This window comes from Macrosteles quadrilineatus, unplaced genomic scaffold, assembly GCF_028750875.1.
Source record: "Macrosteles quadrilineatus isolate MER2022 unplaced genomic scaffold, UCM_ALF_1.0 Scaffold_4__1_contigs__length_99947679, whole genome shotgun sequence".
Taxonomy (NCBI): Eukaryota; Metazoa; Arthropoda; class Insecta; order Hemiptera; family Cicadellidae; genus Macrosteles; species Macrosteles quadrilineatus.
In genome coordinates, this window is record NW_026542597.1 from 92,609,662 (window position 1) to 92,628,724 (window position 19,063).

The 19,063-nt window shown below is 31.9% G+C and overlaps 1 protein-coding gene across 5 annotated transcripts in view; it reads left to right on the forward strand.

Annotated features, from left to right (window-relative positions):
- The window catches only part of LOC128991839 (dystrophin), a 549,174-nt gene that overhangs the window by 296,775 nt on the left and 233,336 nt on the right, over positions 1-19,063 (forward strand). For 4 of the 5 annotated variants that reach the window (XM_054415050.1, XM_054415047.1, XM_054415051.1 and 1 more), the window contains exon 5: positions 18,953-19,003. The exons of the other annotated variant lie outside the window; for it this stretch is intronic. In XM_054415050.1, the coding sequence (XP_054271025.1) occupies positions 18,953-19,003 (51 nt within the window). The remainder of the gene's footprint in view (positions 1-18,952; positions 19,004-19,063) is intronic. 5 annotated transcript variants of the gene reach the window in all.

Below are 19,063 nucleotides of genomic sequence, written 5' to 3' on the forward strand. Positions count from 1 at the left end.
GTATATATCAATAATATGGATTGCTAAATCAGTTCAATTGAATCTTTCTCAACTATTATCAACCATCTGCATCAGTAAACGAAGAATCATTTAACATTGGCATCATTTTGGCTTTCTCGTTAGTAAATCTATTTAAATTACAAAAAGTTAGGTAAAGCCAATGTGGTTGCTGAATACTAAAAATCTTTTTTTAGGATATCTCTATCGTATTTATGTGAAATAAAGATCACTTACGGGACTAAAAAGTTATGGATCCATTAGTAAACATTACGTTACGTATAGACAGACAAGATTTAAACCCATGTATATATGATGTTATTTGAAATTCTTTGACCCAAGGAAAAAATATATCCACGGATTTTGAATACAACATGTATATTTTATGGCAAGTAAATAGGATCCAAACAAGATTAAGTTGATCCTAAATAATCTCAACTATTCTTCATATGTGGATATTTTAAATTCTTCTCGGGTTTTCTAGGTTTTCACCTGACATTATTATTCCTTCAAACCCGTCTTTGGTGGATTACCCAGATTTTCAGAGATGTTTTTAAATTGGGAAGTCGAGTTTTGATCTTTAAGAACATTTTGCACGTTGAAGGGGTTTATTTGATGCCAGCTTTGGCGCATAAGCGTACAAAGAAGTTGCTCTCTCGAACTTTAAGTTCTTTATATTTTTATATTCGACAAAAAATACCGTTTATTTTGTTAGATGATAAGTTGATTATGCATTTTTTTAGAGTAAACTTTTAGAGGCATCTTTAAAAAAATTCGTGATTTTTTATTTAGCAGAAAAAGCTGTGTACATCGCCTAAGCATATTGGTTAGTGTTGTAATCATGTGTTTTTTTTTTATCTAAAGAGTTAATATTTTTAAATAAGTACTAAAGCACTTGTCACTTTTAGCTTTTCTTTTAAAATAATTATATTAAATTATTAAATTTTTCTTTTTGAGTTTTAGATTTAGTAAAGTTAATTATGTTTTTCTCTCAAAGAGGAATCTTTTAAATGAAATTGTGAAATGACCTCATATGGCTGCCCCGAAATTAGAGACGGAAGAACTTCCTGCAAAGCCCATTCATTATTGTGAGAGAAGTTCTACTCAAGTCTTGGCCTTTGACTGGAGTTGTGCGACCCTTTGAATTAAGACTGGATGGAGGCTTTAATAAACTAAATGCCCAATTGTACTTTCAAGTTGAACAGTAAATGGCAATATACCCGCTATAAATAGTTAATGAAGAGTTAATTCTTTTTTGTACACGGTTTGTATAACCCACAGAAAATGATAGTGAAATGTTTTGGATATTTTAGGATACTACGTAAGGTTTAAGGATTTTAACCTGTATGTATTATTTTTTAAGTTTTAAAACGTAAAGTATTCACAAAAGAGCTACATTTGTGTCAAAATAGTTGTTTAAATCTCGATTTCAGAAAGTTCTCTGGTAAGTGCTTCTTTTACAATAGCGTCAAATGTTCACGCCGTGAAAGCTTAAGATTGCTACTTGATGGAAACCGATTTTAAACTGAAAGCTGTTTCAGCAATCCGAGTATTCACGGTTGCACTGTATTTACAGCACGACGTTATTATTTTTTTAAGTTGTGCAACTTATTTCAAAAAATTAATCTGAAATGTAGTTGCCATAAATGTATTAAACTATGTTTGAGGCTAAACATGTCGATTACTGTATTTTCATCATTATTTACTGGACCTAATTCTTTGACAATTCGCAGAAATAATGTTCTCACTAAGGTTACTTACTTATAGGCTTAATCATTGACTTTACACATCTACAGGTATTTAGTCAATGACTCCATCATTCTATATAATCATCATTCAGTGTATGTTTGTTTGTCCTTTATGGACTCCGAAACCGCTTGACAGATGTAATGAAACTTTTTTGAAGCATTATTCAAGGATGGTTTGTGTGAAGTTTGGTGCAGATCCGTCAAAAGGGCTCCGCCCCGGTGGCTCTGGTGTTTCCCATGTTAACCTTATAAATAATCATATTTAAATGGAACTAAAGAATCTTAACAGCTGGTTCAACTAAACAATTAGATGTTTTCAATACCATTAAAAAGTTAATAGGTTTACCAAAAGGTAGCAGCACTATTATTTTTTTAATTATGACAACAGCTAATTCGCAACCAAAAGGTGAGTAAGCGTAGCGAACAATGGTTTGAATTGTTCTAATGTTTTCAGCAATAGTTTCAAATACTGTACAAGGTTAGGTACGTCACCATATACAAAGTACGGGAAAATCTACTTCCAGCTGTCTATTATTCCAACCGTTGTAGAAACTCAGCTTAGAATAGATCCTCCAGACTGTAGTTGCTTCGGCTTCAACGGTATTGTCTTCACTTCCAACTTTGGCTTCACCGTTTCGTAATTAATTGCGCGAGTTGGATAATGGGATATAATGTCACATATTGCAGACTTGAAGCTTGAAAAATATATTTGATAGGTATAAGTTTGGTTATCCTTAATAGAGTTAATTTAGTGTTATTTCTGGTTATATTGTTTGACACCAAAATGTTGTATTAACAATTAAACATATCAGTTTAATATTGACTGCCACCAACTGAAAATAAGTTTACAAAGGTGCACTTCAGTTGTAAAGTTGGCTAACCTACATCAGGTAATGATAGCAGAGCCTTTAAACGGAATTTAATGCTGTTTCAAACACGTAAATATCTTTTTTGGTAAAGTCAAAGTTTTATAAAGTTAATTAATTATTTTAATTAGAATTAATTACATTAAATTATGAAATTTGTTGATAACTTCATCTTTTGTAAACATTCGGGACGTAAGAAAAGTCATGAGTTTTTTTTTAGATATTAGTTAATTGGAAAAGTTTTGATATCAAGTGAAAGGAACTTTAGTGCACTTTCCTAGTTTGCCAAATTGAATATTGGATACAAACATTATTTATTATATCGCCTTTTATTTATAAATTCGATGTTAAATTTTGTTGTTATGTTTTTACTTGCTATTACCATATATTTAGATATTTATATATGGTAATATATAAATCCTAAATATATTATATATATTATTATAATATCGCTCTAGCTAAAATTATGTCGTTTTAATCTTCGTCCCAACATCATCACAAGATGGAGTAACTTCGCCATTCTAGTTTAAAAACAAATGTATAATGAAGGTGTGTGTTACACACAGCAGTCACATCCTATGAGACAGGATGAGATAAGATTCATTTCTCCTCATCAAAAATGTATTACGTCGCGATACAGCATGTACGTAATGTATTTCAATCGTGTTAAACCAGGCACCGGGAAAAGTGTATGGAATTCTAATGTGAAGTTAGATTAGTATTATTGTCAATCATAGGGTTTAGGTTTGATTGTCAAGTAACTTTGCAAATTTGAATCATTAACTAATGTCAGTACGTTTATAATTTTTAAACGTAAATATTTCCCCGAAAATACATTTTGATAATGTTATTTTTGTTAGCAGCTTGATACCAGTATATTGGTGGTTGTGTTGGGGATTAGATCTGCAGGTGGTACAAAGGATTAGGCTAATCATATTCTGAGGCTAGTAGTCTTCATTGTCTTAGGATTAAACTGGTGTCTCTTTAAGAAAATACAAAATCTTTATTAACAAATTAATGTATATCTATGTATATACGTAATATTACTTATGGAACATACTGTACACGGTTTTTCTAGTTTCATAACATAAGTTATGAGTTATTTGACGCAGGTTACGCTTCAGGGTTTGCCACCAATCGTCGTCCACATTGCTTATAAATGATGTCGACTTATCGTTTATTAAATCTTGGCTAGGAGTTTAATATCATTTACTTCATCGTATTGTTTCGTTTTGCCCTCAAAGGGTTAAATTAGGGCATTTTCTGCAAATTTTGTTTTAATGTTTGTTTAGTGATCTGGTATGTAGTTTTTAGAGATGCCTGTAGATTCAACCCAAGTAAATTAAGGGTATTAAAATGGTATAATATTGCCTGTTTTCGACTGTGATCCTATATTTGTTGTATAGAGCAACCGGTTTCAAGGTTATAACCTCATCTTCAGGCTCTTGTTGTCACTCTTGCGAGATCGTCGAGTTTTATAAACACTCAAAAACACTAACATTGAAACAGGTAATATTATACCATTTTAATATTCAGGAAGTGATCCTGGACCAAATAACATCAATATAAATTAAGGGAACAATTACTATGTTTTCCATGTATCTAAATATATTTGAAGTGACATGATACTGCATGGTTTGCTTTCTACGTGAATTTTGTTTGGCTCACGGGGTTTGTGGTAAAAGGACAAAATCGAAAAAAATTTGAGTTTCACAAACAAGGAAACTTAGGTTGGAAACCTCAGGCAAAAGAAGGAATTTAAAAAAAAGTGATTTAGTAATAATAATGTTTATGTAATAGTGTTGATGGAAACTAAACGACATTACGTAATATAGTCTATGTATTTTAAGGTGAAATGTAGTAACAATGTTTCATATTCCTTAACAAGAGACTGAAAATAATCATTTTCGATGGTGGAAAACGCACTGTACTGTATTCAATTTGTTTTTAATTTTATTTATGGTGAGCGTAGTTTGACCTGAGATACTTCGTTTTTAGCAGTTTTTTTTACTTACTGAAAGACGTTTTGAAATAATAAATTTGATTTATCTATATTGTTTACAAAACCTTAATAATTGTTTTCCGTAAAAAGAGTAAGTAGTATATCAGTCAGTTGGGATCTCTGTTTTTTAGTTGTGATCACTCTTCTTCTTAGTAGTAAAACATGATTAATGTCATAACTAATTATTGGTGTAAGAGTATTTGCTGTAGACGCACGCTTTTACTTCCAACTGTGTATAAGGTGACGCTTTGTTTATTCTAGGCCTACGGTGAACAGGATATTGGAAAAGTTATTTTCTTCCTTTATGAGTTAAAAGCTTTCCAGCTTTTCCAGTTTAGTGTTGTCATGTAACGCATGTTATTTATCTTTTTTTAACACCATTAGGCGTAAAAATACACTGTTTTAGCTACATAATTTATTTAGAACTTTTAAAACAGTAGTTGAATCACAATTATAACTAATTTTGAAATCAAGTTAATCGATTTTGTATGTAAAATACTTGCTGTTGATTAGTTATTTCATTATATGTTAATTTAAGTACAAGCGCTTTAAAATACGCAATTTCACTATGTTTTATTGGAGTATTCGTGAGTTCATCCTGTTAAACTTGGGTATTTTAATGTATAATCTGTTTAATGTTTTTTAATGTACAAGTCTGTATAAATTGACTAAATCTGTACATGTTTAAGGTATAACTATATTGAACAGTTTAAGGTGTAAGTAAATATTATATTCAAATATTCATCGTCCACGTGTTCGTATAAAGTAGAAAATGCAACTTTGACGGTGCAACTACTGAAGCAGCGCAGTTTAGAACTGCCGAAGTCAACTAGAAAGTTTAAATTGTCTGGCTTCCGCATTTCGTTGAGATTGCTTTAGAGGCTGAAAAAGTTCCGCGGATATTTCAATTTTGTTTAGGGATTGTATTGCGCTTGAAAACATTTCATTAGTTGCCTTTGTTTAGTCAGTGGCCAAGAATAAAAATACTGTTGCTGTGTGTGAGCGTTTTGTGACCTTTGGGCGTATCATTTGATTGGCCGTGTTTGATTTGTATTGATGAATATTTTTATTAAATTCCATTATAAATCAAATATATTTCTATGTGAGTGGTGTATATTGATGCATTACAGATTATACAGTATATATTATGTTTACAGAATATTGAACTGGGTTTAACCATTGTTTATGAGGGTTTTTGACTTCATAGGCTAAATTGCAAATATTAGAAAACTCTATATTTAGTTGATGTTTTTCTACCTGGTTCTAATTTTATTTATTTTATTTTACAGGTGAGAATTATGTTTTGATGCGCTGTTCGTAAGTAATATTTTTTGAAACGTAGTCAAGATGTATTCATTTACATTATTGCCTCATTTACATTATTAGTACATTAATTTGCATTTGTGTATTATGTAATGAATTAATTAATCATCTACCAAAATGTTCGACTGCGTTGTACAGGTTATGGTGAAATTCTATATCAACATTCGTTTTTTAAAGTATTTATTTAGTCATCAAGTATTTGCATGTGTTTCGTAGAGCCATGCATTAATCAACTTTATACAACAAAAAAGGGTCTTGTAATTTAATTACTAGTTGTTTTTCCTTTGATGCATGATTGTATATGATTTTGTAGATTAAAGCTGTAATTTCATTTGAATATTAGTTCAACTCCCCATAATAATCACTGCAATCCTAAAAAAATATAAAATTGTTTGCGTTTATAATTTTATTTTAAACACAGTTTTAAAACAATACATTTAAGTCAATTTAGATTTAACTATTATGCGTAGTCAACTATTTGTTGTCAGATGAATGGGGTAAAATTGATAAAGTTTTGCCATAACGCCGCCAGTCTGACCACTTAATCTAACTTGAGACCGGAGCTGTGCAGGATTCATGTTGGGAATGATTTAACTGTCATAAAGTCCATGTTCATCTTGGCAATTGAAAATGCAAGTAGTTTAGTAAATGACGCAGTGCCCTCCAGTATGTATTGCCTTGCTTCCTAGTTATGACTGTATTGCCTAGGTAATGACAAATAACGGCTTGTAGTGATTAGATTCGTTTAGTCACTACCAAGTTGAAAATTCCGCTTTAATGTCTTTGGATTTTTTGGGCAATGGGCTTATTTATCGAAGGCCAGCGTAGTTTGAAAAAATTGTTTTAATAAGTGGTTTTTGGACGTTAATTGCACCAAATCTAAATGATTTAGTTTGATAATGTTTTTTAAGCTTATTAGATGTATTTATTTTTTTTTCACTATTTACTACCAATATGAAGAAGAAAAAATAAATTAAGTAATGTTAAAAAAACAATTCCAACTTTCCCCTATGCTTTTGACTGGGATTCTTTTTTGTGATCCTTTAGGCTAGTCCTAGGGGTTGTGGCATTATCACTTGGATAAATCCTTTGATGATTGATTGGCGGGATTTGAACCCGGGACCTCAGTGACATTAGTCTCGCTCTTTACCACTAGACCAGTGCACAGCTTGCTTCTTGACGATTCCGTTATAGATCCCAGTTTTGTGTATTGTGACCGATTGACATTCAGTTATAATGTATAATAATTGGTTCTAACATAACAAGGACTAACTCTAAATAACTGTCATTCCTTTTATAGCCGTCTTAAAGATCGATTGTATTATTCAGTTGAATGCAGAAAAGTGGTAAATTACTAAGCACTTCCAAGATTTTAACTCTATTTATTACATCGATAATGTATCTTTATAGTCACGGTATTTATTCCATAATACTCTAGTGTGAAACATCCACTTGTATTTTACTAGTTCAGAATATTCAATTTGAACACAATCGACAATTTAAAGCATTTTAGGAACAGAATATTGCACGCAGTCCAATTAAAAAGCTCGTTCCGAGTTCAACTCGATACCCTCAGAGTTCTGAGAACTCCGACAAATTAACAAAGTTAAATAGAAACCAAATAGTAAACGAGCCAGCGTTTGGCCACTGTTTGGTTATTCATCGGGCTAAAGTAGTTTGGAAAAACCGATGAAAGCTTTAGCAAACAAAACAGAAACAGGGACATTAATTATCAAGTTGTGTAAACAAGTGGAGTTCGGGCGAGGTATTAGTAGTTTTGTAACTACACGGTCTGGCTTGATTGTCATTTTGTAGTTAAATAACTAAACTTTCAGTGATGAATTTAGAATCACTCCAAGTTTGCATAACCACCGCAGGCTGAGAGCGAGGTTGATGTTAATTTTATTTGTGTCTTAAACTGTCAGAAGTTCGTTGATTAGTTATTTTTATTGGGCAAATAGTACCGTGCAATAAGACGTAATTGGAAATCCAAAATTAAAGCGCACTTTTGACTCCATGTTGTTAAGTACTGTCCACAATAATGATCGGTAAAAAGTCACACTTATTTGAGCCTTGGTGGGAAGGGGGAAATGTTGGGAAAATGGTACTTTTTTGTTTTTATTGAAGATTTCAGTTACTTTGCTTTTTGAGCGAAATCCGTTCCATACAAAATAATCTACACAACGTTCTAATCTTGAATAGTTCACTTCATGACTTGTTAAAGTGAATGGTCGGAGTTGCAGAAACTTAAAAATCTACATTTTTTTACCATCTTTAACGCGTTAAAAAGCCCCGGAGGTAGCTAACTATTTCAAAAAATAAAAAAAGATAGAACCACAAAACTTGGAACAAAGTAACTGGATGTAAAAATAATTGTAATTTACTATTTAGTGATACGGGAACCTTTCAAAGGGGCGGGCCGCTTGGAGTCGGAAAAAAACTTTAAGTTACTAAAAGATTATTGCTGATTTGCCATCTCCCAATACTACATTGCTGTATTTTAACTAGACACTTTTAGTATTCTACACAGTTTGGAAAAACCTACACGACCTTTCCTTTGTTCCTCCTATGCGTTTGATTATATATAAAACATAACAAATACGTTGTATACAATACATATATCACAGATACCGATAAAATATGCGAAACGATAATCCAATAAAAGTGATGGATGCTTGAAAGCGTGCGTCTATTGTGTGAGAAAACACCTTCCGTCTATAACACATCTTTTGTTGTGTTTGCTAAATTTATGTGCTTATTAACCTCCGCCATGCAACACATTGTTCATTGGCTCGATTATTATCCGTCCATTGTTATAGTAATGCAGGATTTTCGTAATGTTTAATTCGCTCTATTTTCCTTCCGAATGTTTTCCTCTAACGTTGTAGTAGGATTTATTTTTCAATTTTCCTTCGTGAAAATTAAGTTTTATTTGTATTAGTACCTTTAGATTTTTCCACGATTCTTTTATACCAATGTTTTAGATATCCAAATACATGTTATTGGTACACTAATGGGAAAAAATCGTAAAGGAGGACTGTACCTGTTCTTGATGGTAGTCGACTACTACTGTTTGTATAGCTAACCATTTTCAGAAAGTGCAATCAAACTATTTTTAACTTCTAATGATTTTTCCAAAGACCCTTGGATCACTATGTGTTTAGTACCTCCAAACGGATCGTTTATATTAACATAGTTTCAACGTCAACCTGGAAACAAACTTGTTAAGTAAATGAAACTGCTTAAACGTTGTGATAACAGTAACCACACTTCTTTTAACTTTAGTGTATACATCTCGGTTACCCACATAATCCCTCTCCAGTTGATTTCAATGCACTGCTCACTCACTAGTTAGTTGATGTAATATTTCTAAATTTAAAAACAGTTTTTGTAATTTTATTCTATTTTAAAAATATGTTTCTTATTGTCAGGATTATGTTAAATAGGCCTAAAACATTTCTCATTTAATTTTGACTACAATAAAAATGAAAAATATTCATATAACTATCATTCGGGCAAATGATTTAAAAGTTTGTGAGAATATAAAATAATGTTTTCAAAACGTACAAACAACATTGTTTACAAAAAACTTGTTAATTACTGTTTCTATTCTGTACCAATGGCGAGAATCTCTGGCCGCAAGCGGAGGCAGCGCTGCTAATTAAATAAAATATGGATAAACGCTGCAAGCAGTGGCTTTGCGTTAGATAATCATAACAAACACCACCATAATGTAATTAAAATTATTTATAAATAATATTAATGTATAAAAACAACTTAACGATGTAAAAATAATATCTCTTATATGATGAAACATTTTAAACATATTTAATTTAATCAGGGATTGGTAAGGCGAACTTCTTAGTTTGATTTTACATATGGGTTTTCGTTGGATTATTGTGATTATTGGAAAATATTACTCCTCATAATGTGTCATGAAATATCGGTGTTTACATGGTGGGAGGGGATTGTTGGCAAATGAAATGACTAATTGAGTCGTTTGGACATTTTAGTTTGAATAATTCTTACATCTAGATTGATAGTGCACGGTAATAATTTAGTGGTTATTTGGGTAACCGTGCATATTTGTTATTAATCGTGTGTTTGTTGGCTTCGCATTTATAAATAAACTAGTTTGACATTATGTTTTCCGCGAAGCTTTATCTGTGATCAATTTAGCTATGTTGTAAATATGTAAAACGTGTGCTCTGCATCTTCTCAATTAATTATTTTATTTCTACTATCGTTATCAATTTCCATTTATAACTTTTACCCATACTTATCCGTCATCATGTTTAAAAAGTCAGGATCTAAATTATTTGTATTCTAGTTATAGAGCATTCATTACAGTTTTTGGTCGATTTAGCTGTTTTTTTTTCCATAGTGTTTAGAGTTTAAAAGAATAGATATCTATCTGGCCAAACAAAATATAAAGTACTCGTAGAATTGTATATCCTAGTTTTAAATGTGCTCATCTTTTTATGAGGCAAAGGGAGAAAAGATACTACAAACACAGTATTGGTCTATGGGGCAATATGATAATGTAGGAAAAATTAATCTGAAAAGAAACTTTAAATTGAATTTTATTAATGCCTGCAATGTCAAATTATTAGTATATAGTAGTTTACGCAACGATTGCGTTAAGTGAGTATTTACGACACGAGTAGAAAATTTAAGGCACGAGCCTTGGCGAGTGCCTTAAAAACCTCTACGAGTGTCGTAAAGACTATTAACGCGAGTTGCGTAGGCTACACTACTTTACCTACGACCGTTTTTTATTACTATCAATCTGGATTTAATTACTAACAATCACTAATGATAACTTTTTAGAGATGTTATGTTTTCGTGTATTGTCATTGCCACTGAAAGTGATGCAACGACTTGTTGTATAATCAGCTGATTTCCTGTTATTACGTGTTTGTTAAACTTCGTTAAATATTACATTGCTAGCAGCATTCTTACCATAAATAATATTGTATCAAGTACAATTCGGCAAATATTTCATTTATTTTTGGACTTCCACCAACTTAATTAAGAATACGCGAGTATCAACATGAACAAGTCGGATCAACAATTAAATTGGTCAACTGATCAGCTGATCAGCTGATTAGTTGACGTTCGAAGCATTACAATTTTAGTTCTTTTCTCTCAATACTTGAACCTCATTGGTCCGTTACCTGTGTGGATATGAGAAAACTATGCGGATATGAAATGAAACTATGCGGATATGAAAGTAAACAGCTGTAAAGTGAAACTTTTCAATTCTAAGAACTGGACTGAAATGGCTACTTTAAAAAACGGTCGTAGGTAAAATTATTTTCATCATTATACAACAGTATTATGGTTTGTAAACAATTGTACAAAGCTTAACAATACTTTATTTTTAAGTCAGCGAACATTACTATTTTACTTTAGATACGTACCCGAGTTACAAAGTCATTTAAACCAAACATTCCAAACATGTGGTTCATCGACCTCAAAGTAACCGAGAAAAACATAGAGAGGTTTAGTAAACAGATTTGACACATGTTAATTAACTTCTGTATTTACTCTGTGTGGATTTTGTGGATTCGGTTTGTTAGTTTCATAAAATGAGTTTCGTTACTTTACAAAACCTTTTGCTTTTTGTATTGAATGCGTGAAGCAATTTGGAATTATAACTTATAATTATTTATACTTATATATATATATACTTATAAATATAATTATAACTTATTATAAAGATTTCATGCATGATAGGTTGATGTTTCTCTTGGTAGCAAGAATATTTGCTAATATTATTCGTCGTCAAAATATTAAAACTGTCCCACTCTTACCTAGGTGTCTGTTTTAAGGGATTCTCAAGAGAAACATTACAGATTCCTGTACATTACGTTATGCTTTGTTTGAGCACTCCTTTTATCTATGGTTTGAGTTACGAACTCGCACTCGTTGCCGCAGTACAAAAGTTAGCTTGCATCTCTAGACATAATTTTCTGCGAAAACATGTTAGCAGCTTAAGTAATGATTTGAATACACAACCGATTTGTTTTTACACTGTTAGCTGTCAACCTTAGGTCTTTAAGTTATTATAATTGGTTAAAATACTAGTAAAGTTGCTAGTGAATATTATAAATGTGACTTAAATAGCCAAGAATATTGCTTTAAACTTGAGCAACAATTCGAGTAAAACATGACGTTAACCGCAGCAGTAAAGCCTTGTAATAACGGTTCACCACCGGGTAGACACGCTTATTACGTTATCATAATTGTTTAATGTTTTATGGTAACTGTTAGGTATTACTTGTAAGTTGTGCTAAAAGTAACTCTGCTGCACGCTAGAAAGTATACAACCCTTGAACAAAAACGTTTGTTTAAAGGGTTCTTTCAAATTAATTCAAGTGTCACCTTTTGTTGTACAGTATCTTCAACTATAGGTAGACTACCAATATCGTAGACAATCATAAAAACTGAGTTAAGACCATTCACCGTCGTAGTATGCTTCTCTAAATTCTGGTTTATTTAGTAAATACGTAGTTTTAAATAATTCTAGATCAGCTAACACTATTTTATTTCGTATACCAATAACCAATTCGTTAATCAAGCTTGACCCAAAAAGACAACTTATTGAAAATTAAAATGAAATTGAAACTTATACAGACCTCCATGAGGAAATAAAAGCTTAATATATATTCTTTTGATATGTAAATTCGATGAAATGGGTTATGTAACTAAAAAACTAGCGGCTGTAATTATTTTCGTTGTGTTTGCACGTGACGTTCGAATAAATTCAATTGACGCACCACTAACGAATTTGGTGTAAAATTGCTTAATATATTTATAACACAACAACAGGTTACGGTTTTTTACAGAACGTAACATAATAAATGAACTCGCCCGTGAACCGCATGTGATAAGTAATCCAATAAAAGTGATGGATGCTGTGGGAATTTCGTCCTCACGCGGGTCCCTCCATAGACTTGTTACTCGATCAATGCTACTTTAATCTAATGCACTTATCTGTACACACAGCTTTTAAATAGCTATTTGTGTACTTAAAGGCAATGCCTGTTTGTGCTCGTGATACACACAAGAATTTTTTTCTTCCACCATAATTAACCTATAATAACACCCATATTAACATTTAAGATGTACTAGAGGTCGTCCAGTGGTCGAAAACCTGACCCAAAATATGTAATTAAATGTAATTAAATGTATTAAATATGTAAATGTACATCTTCTCTATTTTCATCCCACGCTGTAAATAAAACATGTGATTGGAGTTTCATTAATTTGTTTTGATATTCTGTTTATATTAGGTTATTTCGTCACCAGCATAGCAACCCTGCAGGCCCATGTTAATTTTTTTCAAATTTAAATCTATTTTTGTGATTATTTTTGGCCTATTTTAATTTATAAAAGTATTCTGCACATCTACAGGAAAGTTTCTTTCTAACAGTATGTGTAGATGTTCCCTGTGATACACTCAAGCTGAGAAAAAAGGTTTCAAAGAAACATGCTTGCCTATTAATATGTATAGATAGATTAAAATGTCATTTAGGTTGTGTTTGCCTAATTAATACCTTTAATTTAATAATAATTTATTGTTTCATCAGCAAAACGAAACAAAATATTTTTCAAAAATTGTAATAAATGTGTGTACTTTTATATAGTTTTATAATTAATATTCAGTCTTGTTTTTTATAATTTTAAGTGGGATTAGGGTAGTGGTTAGAACAAGGGTAGGTTTTTCCAAAAATGTCCGAGTTCAAATCCTAACCAAAACAATTACCGATGGTATTTAGACATGTGACAATCCCGCCACATGGTCGTTCCGAGTTCATATTTCAATAGGTCATCCTATCTCAAAACACAAAATGGGAAGGTATCTCAAACGGTCTAAAGTGATTATTGAACAACTCCATTCTACGATTGATTAATTGAATTAAGTCATTCCAATTCACTCATACCTGTATCGCCGTCAGTTTTTTTAACTAAATAATAATCATATTTGGATTGCTTTTAACATAACAACAAAGTATTCATTCGGTAGTGTTACAAAGCGTAATAAAGACGATGAGATTAGTACAATTACATTTTCACGTTACAAATGTCGTTGGCGAGACTGAGTGGCAGCAAAACCTCTCGAGACTGAGAACTCTCCAAACAAATAGACGAATTAATTAAATATGAATAACCGCCAGGAGACACGGCTTTGGCTTAACAAAACACCGTGAGCTTAACACACCGACCTCCGCAGTTGGGACGAGTTGGCTCATATTGGCATTGTTTACAAGGTGTACAGTGTGTGTAGGGTTTATAAAAATACGGTTAGTTTACTAGGGTCAAATTAATGTTTATAGAATAGTGTTGGATGGAAGAGAATATGTTTATCAGCCTTAAAAAAACTTTATTTGTTTTGGTGGTCCATGTTCGAGTTTAGTTTAGTATTAGTGAATATTTTACATTTTTGTTATTTTCCTTTCGTATTGTTTTAAAGTTATTTTATGTTTACCTTCGCCATTGGCGTTTTGTTGCGTTTTCCCACAGGAATGTTTAAGCCCCTATTATGTGTTTGTTGATGTTTTTGCTGAAACTGATTTTCGTGTATTTAATATGCAAGGACTTTTATAATAACAATTGATAAGATTTTAAACAGGAAAAATGCATAAAAGAATGATTTCATGGATATTTTATATGTTAAAGGTGTATTTTGCTCAGTCATTTCTGCTATATTGCTATAAGTAAATGCCATATATAAATGCATCTTAATTCTGGTCCACGTTCACTCATTGTAATTTCTGGTGTTAAGTAATAAATTTTAAATAAATCCTTAATTTTTGTACGTTTCATAATGCTTATCTGCCTCTACAGATACTATTTTTTGCTATAACACATTATCATCAAAAATATAAATCTAGCTTGATCTAATGAAAGCAAGCGTTTACAGAATGAGTTAAGTCTGTTTTGCCCATGTTGCTGCGATGATCTGAAGATGGGTGTAATTTTTCTACAGTAATGTGGACCGATCTTGGAAACATAACCTGGTAATAGGAGAATGACCGCGTCTCGCTAAATCCCTCAAGCCTGACCAGCCTAGTAATACCGAACCTCGAGCGTATTTACTTTTAACGTGAACCAACAAGTGCTTGAACCTATACGAGGAGAAAAATGTTATGAAGATAATTAATACTTACTGAAATTAGGTATACACAGCTATTAGCTATAGATAACATTAATTCTTTGTAAGGAGATTGCTATGACACATATTAAAGGACAATTTTGACGATTTAGATTTATTCAGCTCAACGTAAAGTAGGTTATAAAACATCTGAAAATCTTAAAAAAATGAAAAAAAGATAACGATAAAGTGGGATTACTAAAACCATGTAAAAATTAAACTTAGATTATTCTAAGAATTGTTGATCAAATGTGTTTAATGGGGTGTTATCCGTTACAAATACTATCCCTACAGCTAAAAATCGTACAAATATTATAAGTGAGAAAGTTTGGATGCATGGATAAATGGATGCAGCTGTTTCAACTGCACAAGTTGGCTCTATGATAATAAATAGCATTAAAAAGTTATAAGGTGCAACAAAGTGCAGCACTATTATTTGTTTGCTTATGACAACGGCTAATTTGAACCAATCAGCAACAACAAGCTGTTGTGCACGATGAGAACTTTACTTTTTCCATGGTTTAAGGTGCAGTGCTAGAATATTTTTTCTGTGGCAGATGTGCTTTACAATAGCATACCGTAACCAAAGTTTCTGAAACCGTGTTCTCTCCCATAACTGCACTTATATGCCAACCCCGTACGAAGGACGGGTACTCTGCTAGTTTTAAATAAATGTATTGCATTTTCAAAACATTAGAAATCGATAATAGTATAATATTGAATTTGCTACTTGGCTCATATAAGGATAATGTGTCTAATAATGTAAGCATATAGATGTGTTGAATAAAAAAAAATTAAAAAGTATGTCAAGTTTATAGATTTAAAACTACAAACAAATAACTACTGGGGTATTCGAGAGCTATTTAGGCGATGTTTTGTCAGTAGTGTTGTTGAAGACCTTTTGCGAATACCGACGTGTCTGTGAAGAATCCAGGTACAACGCTCGGTGAGAGAGTCTTGTCAAAAGTGTTTTAACAGAATACAAGTCGTTTCACAACACTACACTGATTGATTTATTATTGTAACTGGATTGAAAAACATAAATGTGTTTATATTGCTCTTAAATTACACATTCACTTCACTATGCATAAATTATTTCCCTAAACTAGAAATAAGCCCACTCAGCTTACAACAAACTGGTTGATTTTTACTCGTCCTATGATAAACAAGACACTTCGGTGGTTATTTATGTTCCACTAGTTTACCCATGTGTGGGTGAAGGTTATAAACCTTTGCAAGTAAACAATGTGTTTCACGAAATACAATGCCAACAATACTTTGCGGACCGTTATACCCGGGGGATTTCACCGACAAAAGCAAGTTTTTCATTTCACAAGGCCATTATTTTGTGCAAGTTTGCTCTCCAACCAGTGTTTAACAGAGTAACTGAGCTTCCGAAAGCGCGTGTTTATTTGTATACCTAAAGTCTTTTTTTCTAATTTTTTATTCAAGACAGGTCTTACTAAAATTGTATTATTGATTTCTGGTTAATAATTTGGTGCAGGTACAAAGTGTGATGATGATAAACATGCTTTCGAAAACAAATTTCTCTTAAAATCCTAACCATCCGAAAGTAGCCTAAATAGTCACCAAGATATATAAACATATATTACAGTATTAGCTCATTCAATTATTGGAACATTGCGATCTAGTATTAAATCAGTGCACTGTATGATGGTTACAACAAATAATTTGATTCACATTGAAAATGTTTACATGTACACCACAAGTTGCGATGAAGGTAAAGATGACCTTTAATAATAGTAATGAAAATATTGTTGATTCCTTCACAAATTTAGACTCTTGGTTGATATGGATTAAATATTTTGTAATCAAAGCTTATTCAAATCTAAAAAATGGCGTTAAAACTGGTTTAAGTTATGCAAACAGTTCCATTGAAACATGTGTATATCATTCGGAAGTAATTTATAAGTAAATTTAAACATTAGTGAAGTAATTTTGGGATTTTTATTTCCATACAGGAGTGAGAACTACAAGTTTAGCTAGTTGACAACAAAATATTTTCCTTGATTTATATCAAGTCAAAATGTTGATACGTATTCTGTCCTAGAGATTATAGAACAAAAGGAAATGCCACACAGAATCTTGTAACAATTAAAGTTTCTGAAAAAAGTTAGTTTTTAATTTGGTATTTTAAACGTAAGTTAGTATAAGAGGAAATTAAAAAATTTATCTTGCAACGAAAAATTAATATGAGGTAGGCTGAGGGAGTTTCTTCACATACAGTGTTGATACAAAATCACCAACCTAAGGCGAAATTGTTTATTAAGCTCTAGTGTTAGTTGCGAAATAAAGGGAGCCTCTTGTGACGTCATGAACAGACTCTGCTTTCTCTATACAATTATACTTGTTTGTTATTGGACACCTTTGCTTGATTAAAGGGACTTGCTTTATAGTTGCATTTGCTAAATATTCTGTTGACCTAAGTGTAAATAAATTACTTTTCATGCTTTAGTTGAATAGTCGTTGTAATGGGAAGAAAATTGAAATTAATGCCATAACTATGACGACAAAATTATTACATTATTTATGGATATTTATATGGTTTTATTTGAGTTAATGTTCCATGTTGGTCCCTAAATGTATGTTATTTTTTCAACACTAATTATGTATATCGTATCTTGAAACCGATTACTACGTAGCTAGTACAAAATATAGTTTGCAGTTTGCCAGACATCAAATGTATCAACAATATCATTGTAACACAACATCAAATGATACGTCAAGAGAAAGACTTTTGAAACACAGCAATGCAATCAAGTTTTATTATTCGGAGTTAAAATTAATAGAGAGACATTTAATAAACCCGTGGCTGATTCATCGGACAAAGCGGATATTATGATGAATTTATTGGTTTCAAGTGATGACATCAAGTGGACTTTATCAATCTCCCAAAGCCATAGATGTGTTTTGATGACGTTCGACCATCCTTTATTTGTCATCAGTTCGCATTTCAATAAAAAAAAGGTCATTAACTTTTCTATCGTCCTTTTAAAAAGGGTTTTACACACTTTTTATAATGTATTTGAAAACAATTTGTTGTGGTTCGATCACTGATAGTTTAATAGTTTCGGGGAACACTATCGTGATTTTTTTTAAATTTTAATGCAAGAATGACAAATGAATAAAAGTTATGATTTAAACTATTGACATGTCATGTATAAGGTATGGCAAACGTCATTGTTCATTGATTTTACACTTACATTAAGGAAACGTTACTGTACTTTTCTAACTGTATTGTTCTCAAAAGCTTTGCTGTATTCGTTTATCTAATTCTTTTTACATGAAAGTTCACTGTAAATCAAGTTGTGGTAAGATGAACACCAGTATTTTCGATTATTTCACATTTACAATTGAGATCTTTTTCCACTCAAACAGTTTTTTGTTATTTCGTGGGTCGTGGAGGCAAATTATTAAGAATGTAATATGCAATCATGCACTCAACATTTGTGATACACTAATTCAATTTGAGTTAACTGAAACAATAGAAGTCACCATTCTTTTGTTTCTATGTGTGGATGTTGCGTTTGTGTACTTTTTTAAAGGATTATGTCGCGGACAGTTTCCATCAATTATTGATGCAGTTTAACGACGTGTTGGAATTTAAAGGCATGCACTGTCTTCAGAAGGAAGAAACCTAGAACATAATCTAAATATTGTACAAAAAACTTCCTACGTCGGGAAGCACAACGCCCGAAAACCATCGTTTAACCAATTCTTGCTTCTGTATTCAATACATTCTTTTCCTTCAAGTATTATTTACTCATCATTTTGAAGAGGTACTTGAGGTTTGACAATGAATCGTATAACATGAGTGTTTGTTATTGTATTTCAGTGTCGCCAGAGGCCAGAGCTAGCCTGTACCACCTGAGAGACTGTCTGAGAGGTAGGCCGGTTCAGGTGTGCAGGTGGCAGGTAGTGTGGTGTGGTATGTGGTGTGCACTGT